The sequence below is a fragment of the Fragaria vesca genome, linkage group LG2 (genome assembly GCF_000184155.1).
Source record: "Fragaria vesca subsp. vesca linkage group LG2, FraVesHawaii_1.0, whole genome shotgun sequence".
Lineage (NCBI taxonomy): Eukaryota > Viridiplantae > Streptophyta > Magnoliopsida > Rosales > Rosaceae > Fragaria > Fragaria vesca.
The window spans coordinates 26550955-26564410 of record NC_020492.1 but is presented as its reverse complement, the minus strand read 5'-3'; the positions used below and the strand labels follow the sequence as shown (position 1 = coordinate 26564410).

Here is a 13456-nt window from a genome sequence, read left to right as displayed (position 1 = left end):
AGGTAGTATATATATATATATATATATATATATATATATATATATATTTAAGAACCCCCATTGATATATATATTAATTGTAGATTAAAAGAGAAATACCACTGAAAGAAGTAGATTAAACTGTTTTTAATTGTAGTTTTATTAAAAGAGAAATACCAAAACTAAATAAAAAGAACAGAAGAATATGAATACAAGAACAGGAAAACATGAAGAACGTACTGCAGAATAAAAGAAAACAACCTTTGTGTTCATCTTGTTTAGTAATTCTTTGTGCCTTGCCCTTAATCAGTTTCAACCCATTAAATCCTTCACTAAAACTCATTGATCTAGTATTTCTGATATTACCAATTACATGTTAAATCAAAAGTTAAACAAAGAATACCCATTGCCCAAGTGCGAAATGAATATCTCATGTCTTCTTTGTTAATTTTTTCTGATACGATGTTCTTTTGATGCTTCCCATAATCTTCCATTAACTTGAAGCTTTCATACCCCTTGAAGTTTTCTTCTTTATTGGGTATGTAAGAAGGTCAAAGATCTATTTTTGTTTATCATATTCAATGAATGTCATGCATTTGAATAGAAGTCATGAATCAGTGATATATATATGAGGATTAATTGAATCAGTGATTCAATCACAATTGAAGAAGATATGTTCAATCATAGTGGAAGAAAACATGACAATGATCATACTTAACAGGGCTCCAAAAATATACAAGATCTTAAAGGATTTCAATAAAGAATTTAATAACCCGAGAGAATGAGTTGATTTTATAACATGAAGATGAACACCATGATTCTTTTCTTTTCTTTCTGTTTCTTAGATCATGTTCATGAGTTCGGATTCATCTATTTTTCTTATTCCCAGTATTATGTACTTTCATATTTTACTCTTTATTAAGGAAAAAAAAAGTTAATTTACTTTTTTTTTAGGCAAATAAATCTAATGTCATATCATTTTTACACTTAATCTAAACCATTGAATGTCATAAAATCTGAGGGCTCACAAATGGTGTAAAAATTAGTGTATAATTTTGTGTCTCTTGAACCGGACCCTTATTCTATACATGTAAGTACATATATAGAAACGTAAGAAACCCACTAACTATCTAACCCTAGCCCCAAAGCAAACATATCCTCTCATCTTTAGGGACTCGAAGTCTCAAACCATAGAAGCTCTCTCACCCTCTCGAACCATCGATCGAAGCACTCTCACTCTCTCACAACTCTCAAAGAGGGGCAGACCCCCTCACTCTCATTCCACCATCACCATTCTCGCAACTCTCTTAGTTGCATTTCTCTTTGCTCATTTCTTCTTCTTCTCTTTTAATTTTCTATTCTTTTCTCTTCACGTTTTCATTTTCATCTTCGGCAGCTCGTTGTTTTGGGTAATTAACCAACCGCACCGGATTGCACCGAAAGTGCAGTCCAACCGAAAATGCAGTCCTTGTTTATTAAAAAGCAGTTGCAGTCGGCAAAATTCAATCACCGAAAATACGGTTTGCGCTATGGTTTTGATCTTAAACCGAGTTGCACCGCACCGCGTCCGGTCCTAGTTTTTCTCATGGGAGACACAAACTTTTAACTTTTTCTTAATATTCTTCATGTCAGGAAACTATTGTCTTTTTATGAGCTATTGTATGCTTTATTTAAGTTTATATGACCAAACATTTATCTTTTTTTGGTTGACGGTTTGTTTTTCTACAAATCAATTTACATAAATCGATTATGTTATTACCAAGCTTGTATTATTTACCTTATTTCTGAAAAAAAATTCCTAAACGTCTCTTTCCCGTGAGACGCCGACGCTTATATCACCGCCCAGAACGCCCCTTCTCTTATCCAAATCCACCCCTAAAAACACGACAATAATCCCAAAACTTTTGACAGCCACGTCACTCCCCTCCACCCTCACCAATTATTATTTCATTATCAGTTTTAGTTTTTTACATCACACTCCCTCCGCTCACTCTCCTCCTCTCCCTTTTCAAACCCTCTCTCATTCTCTCCCTCACATGACACCGGGATTCCCCTGACCCGACCCGAACCCGTCACATGGACATTCCCAACCCGGCTCGCCACCGCCCCACGAAACCCTCTCCCTCCGAACGCTTCCTCGGCGCGTACCCCCACACTCCTCCCCCAATCACCAACCTTACCTCCGCCCCCGACGTCGGCGACGAGCTCACCGAGGACGATATCTTGTGGACCAACGACTTCGCCGCTGAATCGAATCACCACCACCAAAACAGCCACCACAACAACAACAACAACCACTCCACCCCTCCCTCCTCCGCCTCCTCAACCCCTCGCCGCCACCACAAAGGGTTCTCCCATCCCGAGAGCTTCGGAATCCTCGCCGCTCTCCCCGATCGAGGAGACGCCTCCTCTCCGAGTTCCCGGAGCCACTCGCACTTCTACCGCAAGGCCTCGGCCTCCTCGTCGTCCTCGTCTTCGCCGTCGTACGCGCAGATGATTCCGACGATTCCGAAGCCGCCCCCGCTACAGGACCACCACCACCACCGCTCGTTTTCCTCGTCGTTCAAGTACCAGTCGGCGCCGGTGAATATACCGGTTCTGATGAGGAAGAAGTACGAGTTGGAAGCCGTCGCCGACGAGGAAGACGACGACGGCGAGATGCTGCCGCCGCACGAGATTGTGGCCAGAAGCTCCGCTCACTCGCCGATGGTGGCGTACTCGGTTCTGGAAGGCGTGGGGAGGACCTTGAAGGGAAGAGATCTCCGGCGGGTTCGCAATGCCGTGTGGCGACGGACAGGTTTTCTCGATTGATTTAGAACCGACTCTTTTCAACTTTTTCCTCTATTTTATTTGGGAAAAGAATTCAGAGTTTGTTTCATTATAAAGTAGTCAATATTTTTAAGTGTTTGATTATCCCCAGTACCATCATTAGGGAGATTTTAGTATATATTGGGGAAAGGATAGATCATGAGTTAGGATTTTTCGGTTTTCGCTTATTTCTTGTTTACTCCCAATAGTTTAGCTATTGTGTATTTGTGTTTGTTAGTCATTGAATCAAACATTAATGAATGCAATAATAGTAATTGTGGTTTGCCAAGTATATGGCTATGATTATGAACTGAAAATCTTTGCATGACACAAGTTCCTTGGACTGATTTACTTGTAGTTCTAGTCATATTCCAAACACACTAGTCACCATGGATGATCAAATGGTAGTATGAATTGTTTGAAGAAATAAGTCTGATGGTGTTGGCCTTCTACTGTGGCTTGTCAACAATGAACTATTTTACTTGTTTCTTTCTGAAGATTTAGAATTCGCTAAATACTATTTATTTCCTAAACAGATGTTTTTTGGTTTTGATTTAAAATTTTATTGCTCTAAGTTATGTGATCTACCTTAGGAAATATTTTTGTATTTTGGCAGCTTTCTGCGTTATGCGATTAAGCTGGTAGTTGTTAAAGGCAACTTCTGCCAATTTAAATTCATAAGATTCAGTAGATGAAGTGTTGCATGGAGTTAAGTTGTCTGGTTGTTCTTTACTTGACATTGAACTCATCAAGTTAGATATAAGAAGCTTATTGATGATTCCAGTTTCTTTTATCTTTATTTTTTCATCATCTAAAATGAAAACCGGCTAAAATTATCATAATTACTTTGTGACAATTTATTGCTTTCAAGGAATCTGCTCAAAAACCAGTTCCAATATTTATTGGGTACACGATTGCAATTCATGATTGAGGTTACTGGTCAGTTTTATAGGTGCTGGGTTCGAATTCAGATTGGTGCTACAACTATGTTTTAGTAATTATCACTCACCTGCTATGTCAGATGGGGTACTTGACAGCTGTATCTAGTAATAAGAGAAAAGGAATGGAAAAGAAAAATCCAAATCAGTGTGTGAGAGATATAACAAATTTGAATGAAAATTCAATCTTAGACTGTAATTTGCACAAGATTTAGCTCAAATGGCGATGTGAATTGTCATTTATTTATTTATAAACAATAGAAGCTGGTTATCTATTTTAATATTGCAGTGTGTTCAAATTCTTATTTGAAATTTAGGTCATTATGCTCTCTCTCTCAAAGAAACCAGTCTTGTAGATGCGTTAGCTAAGAAATCACCACTTCAGTTTCTCGGATGTACAATATGTTGGAAGTGATAAAAAATTTCGGGTTGAATGCGGTTTTTTTCTAGTTTTTGGTGATCTGCTACTGTTGGCTTTAGGACTACTCTTTTAATATTGTTGAATTTGGTTAGTGATGCTGAGTTTCCTGGATGTTCAGTGTGTCTTTCTGTTGAATATAAGACTTTCGGAGATTTTTCAGATTCTTTCTCTCTATTAATGACTGTGGATTCCTTGTCACCTGTTGTATTATCATCTATTATTAGCTTCTCTAAAAATGTCAGTTATACTTCTATTAGAAGTCTATTAAAATGCATGAGGGTGCTTAGCATATCATCAAGAACCCAGAAACAAGGGCCTGAGTGCACAAAGCAGTTATAGTTTCATTTAAATTCTATTTTAAATGTTTCGTCATTACATCATTTGTGGTACATTTTTTTATAGGGAATAGTACTGTTAATTGGCTGGTACAACAAGTATTCAGAGTATTACTCTTTGGCTCCCTTTTTTAATTTTTTGTCATTGTGGGTTGGACTTGGAACCTATTAAATATCAATTTAGAGACAAACTTGCAAGGGCTTAGAGCCTTAGACCTTTTGGGGTTCCTAAAATTCATAAGTGTAGTACTGGTCTAAACTGAGTGTTCAGATTGCTTTAGATGGAGATAATTGTTTTGTGCCTTGGATATCCTTAGTAGAGAGAGGGAGGATCATTTTAAATTCCATCAGAAGGCTGTGAACTCAAAGTAAATAATTGAGAATGAAAAATAAAATGAAAATGTTGCTCAGCTGTAGCTTAAGATTTAGCAGAGATTCCTGGAGAAGTGGTGTAAATAAGGACAATTTTGGGACTAGTGTGTTCTTTTTTTGTTTTTTGTTTTTTTGGTTTGCCCTGGTTAGGCATGCTTATCACAGATTCTGAAAATAACACCAGCTAATGATGGATTCCAGCTCAGCTGCCAAATTTTTACGCTTGATGGGGAGGAAAGGTTGTGGTGGGTATCTTTATCAATCTTTTTGGCTGAATAATGTATGTATGTTCCTTTTCTACATTTTTGTCATATTGTAACTCGACAAGGATGTCACAATACATTACATGATCATTATTTTGGAGGTGAAAAGATTCTAGAGCATTGCATGAGGGGTATTGAAGTAGCATGCTAAGTGGGAGATATTAGAATTAGTTGCTGTTTTATCTATGTCAATTTGTTTATTCTAATATTCTTTAGTGACAATCAGTCGAACTTTATAATAGAATTGGTAGAGGTTCTAACTATTACTGTGACTGTTGAATTGAGTCCGGGTGTTTCTCCTTTTGTTAAAGTTTGAAGGTAATAGTTAAATCAGAACCCTTTGGAGTATATGATTAGTTGAGGTGTGTTGTAAGTGTAACCTATGGGGACAGTCAAATGCATGAACTTTAGAAGCTGTAAAGAAATACTTTACAGTAAATGAGGTTGTCATGAGTAGTAAATTTTTCTCTGAGGTGATGAAATGGATCTATGTCTAACACCGTCGGATGCAGGGAAACTCTACCTTAGAATTGGAGCCCTCTCCTGTTACAGTCTCTCTTCTCCATGACTTTAATTTTGTCGCTGCTGCTCTTTTTTTCTTTTTCATCCGGGCTTGTAAGTTAATGTCCTAATTGATCCACTTGTCATGTGCTCTCCTACTCTGATATTGAGTTGGTTCACTTGGTAGTAGCTTGGTTTTAGGTCGATTCATTACAGTCTGGTCTTTGTGCTTCTTCCTTATGGTTTTCAGCGGTACATATTGTTTGTTTTTGTTTTTGGTATGTTAATATTGTTCAGACTCTGTCTGATATATTAGTTTTCTACAGAGCTCTGTAACAAGTTTTATCACGACAACAACACGGTATTACACTATTACACCTCTGGATATTCGTTTTGAAATGTCGCATCGTTCCTATGTATTTGTTTTTGTTTTCTAACTGGTGGTGTACATCGTCACTTGCTGTATAAAAGCTGGCTAATATCTTCCTACTCTACTGACCTTAACTACTACTACAAGCTAAGATTATGGAAGAACAATAGTATAAGCTTGAACAACTCAAGCTAGTCAGATGGTACATTTAAATGGTGCGCTCCTTCCCCAGGTAAACCAGTGTAATGCCGTCTAAGATCATCACCGAAATTGACCTTACCGAAATTGTTACTATATCGTTAGTTACAACGTCTGAAATGTACATCACAACACATATGGAGGCGAACATTAGAATTGAGGGTCTGCAAATAAAGCTTTAAATAAAGATCAACAGGAGCTTTTTCTTTCTTGTTTGTGGGCAATATGGTCAGAGAGGAACAAAGTGCTTTGGCACCATGTTTCTTTTAATTGTAGCTTCCTGGCACAGTGGGTGGTTCAATTTTTAGAGGAGTATAAAAAGGTCCATGTGAAGGCTCATATAAGACAGAAGAGAGGGAAGATGAAATGGGAGTGTCCTCCCAGTGGGAGACTGAAAATCAATATCGATGGGTCTTTTATTGACTCTAATGGATGTGGTGGTGTGGGGGTAGTAGTTAGAAACGATATGGGTTTGGGAATGGGAGCTGTGGCAAGACCGTTTAAACATGCTCACTCCGCGTTGAATATGGAGTTTGAGGCTTATAGAACAGGTCTGTTACTTAGTATTCACCAAGGTTGGAGCGATATTGATATTGAGAGCGATTCTATCCTATTGGTAGTTGCCCTTGAACGGGCGGAGGAGGATTTGTCTGAGGTAGGTCGAGTTTTAGGAGATTGTAAAGACTATATGTCTGCTTTTCAGTCTATTAGAATTCGACACATCGGCAGGGAAGCAAATGGTGTAGCAGATATATTAGCTCACCTTGCTAGTGCGAGGTTGTTGGATGATGTTTGGTTAGGGGAGACTCCTGTTATTATTCATGACGTTCTCTACGAGGATATTTGTAATAGTTCTATTGTAGCACGGGATTCAGGTGTTATGTCCCCCTGTTGCAAAATTTTAATATTAATATAATAAATGGAACAAGACGTGGGGCTGAGCCTCCGGCTAGGCGGGTCCAAACCCCTTTTCAAAAAAATAAAGCTGTAATGAGGTCTTTCGGTGCCAACTCTGTCACTACGGTGCCAAACTAAACTTCATCTCTGGGTGGTGACCTGATGGGATTGATTTTATATCTGAAGGCAGTATTAGGTAGCAAGTCGCTGTACACAGAATCCTAACAGCTAAACTAAGTACATAAATAAGTGTGTTTTGTAGGATTGGATTTAATAGCTAAACAGTGATACTTATGTATACATAAATCATAAATGGCACACACATGGATGATGGATCTATCATCTTAACACGTACATGAAGAAAACACATGAAATCTTAAGCACTTTGACGTGTAGACCAGGACGTTCAACTCCCATCATTAAAGTGGTCTGCTCACAATGAACATGCATTCTCGCCCCAGCAGTCAGCTACCCCCTGCTACTGATGCTAACCCTTTGCGTATCCACTTCATTCCAGGCGTTCCACTTTTCAGCTTCAAAATGAACATGAACTTGAATTATATAGGATGATCTGATCTTGTAGAATGCCCTCTTTTACATCATCAATCTTCAGATGTGTTTTTTTTTTAACATACGTACCCATCTGTTCGTGCAGCATCATTGCTCTTATTTTCTGTATGTTTGATGGTCGATGGCGTAATGGAATGTCACGTAATATGTCTCTCGATCATCTGTTGTTGGTCTGCGATAATCGGATCATCATTGTTTGAGGCTTACAGTTTGACTTGCAAGTTTGATTTGAGCACCTAAAACTTGAGAGCTACAAGCCTACAAGCATTCAAACGTAAATTTATACGAAGTGCAACTGACCCATAATTCGCTGACGCTACATAGTGTATCATTTTGTCAAAGAAAAGTTACATATCATGTCTTTACCTCTGTTCTTGCAGGACTTAGATTTTGTTGCTCCTGAAGTAATTTGTTCTTTCTTTCTTCTGGATTTGTGAGCATTGTCATAACTGATGTTGAGTAAATGTACGTAGTCTATTTTTGGTCTAAAATGTAACCTTCAGTGCCTGCCTTAGCCTGGATATAGTTCCTTATATATTGTTTGCAGTACAAGTATTTTTTTTGTTTGTTTTTCGTATAACCTTGTCCAGAACTCCACATACATTTGATTTATTAACTTTCTCTACGGAGCTCTAAATGAGTTTTGTGAAGCCATACAACACAAGATTAAGCCTCTAGATAATCGTTTTGAAATGTCGTAGTGTTGATATGCTTTTGTTTTCTAACTGGTCGTATTGTTGGCTCAAAAATCGTCCCGGCCCAAAGATGTTGGCTCAAAAATCGTCCCGGCCACGTGTCAATGGGCCAGGGGCTTCTTTGGGCTACACTTGTCCTTCTGGCTTGGTGACGTGTGCGATGGCGTGCCAATTCGCGGCCGAGAAGCCAAGCGAGGTTTTGTTCTGATCTGTAGATGAGTTGCCCTGACTTCTAATCAGTCGACTGTGGGCCGAGGAAGGATCGATCTTAACCGCAGGGTTCTCTTTGCCTTGGATGCAAGGACTTCAACATGGATCGGCTTATCAGCCGATCTTGGTGCTGTGTGACTAGGTGAATGTTGTGATGGTGCAGGTGATGTGAATGCAGGAATGTAAAGTGCAGCAAATAAAGTGCAGAAATCTTAAAGAAAGGTAAGAACACGAATGTAAATTGCAGGAAAGATAGCAACGAACAGTAAGATAAATTGCAAGTATGAAAATAACAATAAAGCAAATTGCAGAACAAGTACCGGTAAATTAAAGTAAAGCGATAAGATAAACACGAAAAGGGTTGATAATTGTGTCAGGCTGAGAAGCTGAATTGAATTGATAAAAATGTGTAATCGCGTAGAGCGTTTGGTCGAGGATCTCTAACAAAGAATCCTAAGGTCCTTTTTATAATGAAGTAAAATAAAAAAACGTAATCCCAGCTTTAAACACATGGATGGATTACAGGTAAATCATGGATTAAATTGTAATAAAGCTCGTTCAATCTGATTGCCACAAGTTTGGTAACTGTAGTGACGTCTCCCTTGAAAGTGCCATCTTTGAGATTGAAATTGTAGTAACGTCATTCCCGCAATAAAACTCATTCAACCTGATTGCAACCATTTTGGTAACTATGGTGACGTCTCCCTTGAAGGCGCCATCTTTGACCGTAATTTAGCTTGTAAATATCAATCAATCGACCTCGTATGGGTTTGACAGGATATAACATTTATTCTCCTTACTTGGCCGCTGCAACTCACGAGGCTCAACATAAGGCGTCCGCGGCTCAACACAGGGTGTTGGGTGTTCGCTGCTCAACAGCCATGTTCGCGGCTCAACATAAGGTGATCGCGGCTCAACATAAGGCGACCGTGACTCAACATAAGGAGTCCGCGGCTCAACATAAGGCGTCCGCAGCTCAACATAGGGTGTCTGCGGCTCAACAACCATGTTTGTAGCTCAACAGCCATGTTCGCAACTCAACATAAGGTGATCGCGGCTCAACATAAGGTGATCACGGCTCAACATAAGGCGTCCGCGACTCAACATAGGGTGTCCGTGGCTCAACAGCCATGTTTGCAGCTCAATAGTCGCGGTCATCATCTCTATTAATAACCGCGGTTATTTAATAAGCCATGTTAGCGGCTCAATAGCCGCGGTCATCATCTCTGTTAATAACCGCGGTTATTTAATAAGCCATGTTGTGCATTGTGGCTCAACAAGATGAGTCACGATATTTACTTATTAATGGCCACGGTCACTAATGGACTCGTCCATTTGGTCTGCCAGGTAGGTCATGCCATATATTGGTTTAAACACATATGTATACTTTGTACACTACTTCCTGTATTACGAGCATTGTATTTGAAGCTTGAACCACGTACTCAAGCTAGTCAGATCATGCTCGCCTTCAATGGGGTTCGGAAGTTGTTTCCAACGGTATGTGCGACACACCGTACCGTTGGAACATGAGGCTATTCTTTCGGTTCCGGACGCCCTTACATACGGTGCCAACCTTCATTTTATCTCTAGATGGTGACGATGATGTTGATATATTATAACTGAAGGAAGTATTAGGTAGCAAGTCGCTGTTGTTTCATCAAAGAAAATCTAAATGCAAAACAAAGTACATACCAAATGGTTTTAGTATGTTTTCTAGGACTGGATTTAGTTGCCCCAGTAACTCCAACGAGCTAATTATATCTAAACAATGACAGTAATGTATATATAAAAGGCAGACACATATGGATCTATCGTCCTAACAAATGAAGCAAACACATGAGAGATCTTAAGCACCTTGACGTGTAGACGAGGACGTTCAACCTCCACCATTAAAGTGGTCGGGACAACGAGAAAATGGAGCTCGCATTCATTCCTGCCCAAGTTAGTTGTGCCCTGCTAGCTGCTGCTAGCTGCTAACCCTGTAGCGGTTCCATTTACTATCCTTTGCGTCCCGTACAGCTCGATCATATATATCATTCCAGGTGGTAACGTTTCAGCTTCAAGTATACATGGAATTGAATACGTACTATGGAAATGATTTGATTGATCTTGTAGAATACCATATATATGTACATCATCTTCTGATGAATTTTTTTCGACGTATCCATCAGTTGGTGCAGCATCATTGCTGTTATTTTGTTTGTTTGGTCGATCGTGTAACGGAATGCTGCGTAGTATGTCTCCCAGGCACCATGTGTAATTCGTCTCCGGCCGATAATTGGCTCATCATTGTGTAAGGTTTGAGCTGAGCGCTTAAATCTGGACTGAAGGAAATCCATCTTGAACAACCATTTCATATTCCATGGTGGTCACAGACAGTACGAACTGCACTGCTGATATGCAATTCACTCGTGGTGTAAGCTAATTTCTAGTTTAGCTAATTTCTTTCGCTTATAATTTCTTTCAGCTAATTTCTTTTCGCTTATAATCTTGCAAAATTTCCAGTGAGACTATGAGCTAGACAATGCAGTACAGTTTACTTAAGTCTGAAGGTACATCAACCACCAGCCTCCAGTGAATTTAATTAATTTTCTCTCCACCAAAGAAAAAGAAGAAGAAAAATTGAGTAGGGCATCTAATAATATCCGATTCTTTGGTGGATTTGGGATATATGTTTTCGTTATAGTACACAAATATGATTGCTTCCTTGGTGATCCCACTACAGATAGGGAGCGGGTAGCGGGTAGCGACCACCAAAAGGATAATCATGATTTAGATTAGTCATTTCATACTTGCTATATATGTTCCCTTTTTGCCTTTCCTTTTGTTTTGTAGTCTGTTAATGTAAAAATTGTTTGTACGTATACAGACTTGGAAATTATAACCATGCACTATCATGCATCTGTGTTGTAAGGAGCGAAGAAATTAACCAATGTTTTAAGAAGGTAATAGTTCAGATCAAGAGAAACAAATTCTTACTTGTTGTGATTTTACTTGCTGCTAGTTCGTTCAACATGGCAGGGCTCGAGTTTAGCTATAATTGTAATTCCATATGAAGTACTGCTACCACTTGACTGAACTACACCCCAGAGTAGAGCACATATATATACTTCTGGATGCATATTTAAGTAAGCTTAATTAAATAGCAAAGTCATGAACTGGACAACTCGGGATGACCTAGGGAAAATACACAACTGACCAAGTAGAGCATATGACTACTGAAGCAAATTAAATTTAAAGCATATCAATCAGGACCAAACGATCAAATGTGTACTAGAGGAGTGAAGAGTCCCATTTCTTATTGTGTCTGACCTCAAAGGTTCAAAGTCATAGTACATAGATTGCTACATCTCATATATCTAAACTGCTGAAGAAGGTAAAAAGAAATGTACAAAAAAGAAAAAAAATAACCAGAGTATCTGAGCTGGTGTAATAAATCCCTGTTTGGAAAATAGGTGAAAGCATTTGATTATACCAACTAGAAATCTCACTATTGGGCCTTCCATTTATGATGGTCTTGTTTTGATAATCTATTTATATTAGCTGCATTGGAGTCATCTTCTGTTCATATCAAGTTTGTGGAGTACTTGTTTTTGCAGTGTCTGTAATTTGCTGCTTCCATGGCTACTCTTTCCGGCTGGGTCGTCTCAACACTTCTCTTTGCATTGTTTCTTGCAAAGTTTGAGCTCTCATATGGCCAAGTTCTGAAAGCCAAAGTCACTTGCCTTGATTGCCACAAGAATTATGATTTTTCAGGTCCAAATGTTCATTGCATATAATTATTTATCTACTTAATTATTTTTCTTCCAATTTCCCTAGCCAACATAAAAGCACTTTTAGAAGCCATAGAAGTGATAGCTAAAAGTGCTTTCTGGGTTATGAATTTCAAGGAAACACTATACATCCAAGTAATGAAGTTTTAGGGCTTTTCAATATTAACGTGCTGTTTTGTGGTTTCATGTTTCAGGAATTAAGGTTTTAGTGAAGTGTGACCAAGTGAAGAAGCTGGCTACGGCAACCACAGAAGCTGATGGATCTTTCGAGGTTAAGCTTCCATCTGACGATTCGAAATCTCCAGCATCTCTTCACTGCCTTGCCAAGATTCTTGGAGGTACAAAGCAGCTCTATGTCTCAAGGAAGGTCGTGGCATCAAAGATTCTGAAGACTCATGACTCTAATTCCTATACCATTTCAACTCCTCTTAGTTTCTTCACATCATGCCCCTTGAGTATCGAAGATCAGGCGGCTTGTAAAGCCAAGAACGAGGTCGGTTCATCCAAGACATTCAATCTGCCTCTTCCACCAGAATGGGGTTTGGCACCTTCTAGCTTCTATGTTCCTTTCTTCCCTATCATAGGCATACCCTAAGTAAAAATGCTTGTGATATAGTAACATGGGGCATCTAGTCCGCTCATATCTTATATAGCCAGTACCATCAAACCAGGCTACGTCGTCCTGTCTTAGTTGTTTTCTATGGGTTGTTGCTTTCGTTTTGAGTGTGTTTTTCATTTAGAAGAAGTAGCCAGCTAGTACTGGATGGAAGCAGAGAAAGTTATGTTTCTCCCCTATAGCCATCAAATCCATATATATGATGATTATTACACCTAGTGTGTCTTCTTGTTGTATAAATAATGAAGTGATTTTATTTATTTTACTTGATGATCGAAGTCTTATTTTCCATCTTTAATTCGTTCTCCATTCCTATTTTAGAAACACACACATATTTGCCTCCTAGTAAAATTTAGAAATTAAAGTATTTTGGATCTCCCATTGCTCATCAAAAATTACCATGGAGACATGAAACCCTAATTCAGCTGGGGATGAGAAGAGATGCACATGCCACAATTAATCCTGACAATATTTTCTGTGAAGTAATAAATTTGTGTTCCCTCCCTCCGGT

General features: G+C 38.9%; 1 protein-coding gene across 1 annotated transcript; it reads left to right on the top strand.

Annotated features, from left to right (window-relative positions):
• The first annotated feature begins 12119 nt into the window (after nt 1-12119).
• Nucleotides 12120-13214, top strand: LOC101302722. Its single transcript, XM_004291535.1, has 2 exons — nt 12120-12312; nt 12524-13214. The coding sequence occupies exons 1-2, from the start codon at nt 12177-12179 to the stop codon at nt 12922-12924; spliced, it is 537 nt and encodes a 178-aa protein (XP_004291583.1). The 5' UTR covers nt 12120-12176; the 3' UTR covers nt 12925-13214.
• Nucleotides 13215-13456: the final 242 nt, after the last annotated feature.

Excerpts from the sequence above, each read along its gene's own strand:
- LOC101302722 (XM_004291535.1), top strand. The coding sequence starts at position 12,177 with ATGGCTACTCTTTCCGGCTGGGTCGTCTCAACACTTCTCTTTGCATTG. Across the intron at positions 12,313-12,523 it reads CAAGAATTATGATTTTTCAG|GAATTAAGGTTTTAGTGAAG; the intron begins GTCCAAATGTTC and ends TTCATGTTTCAG.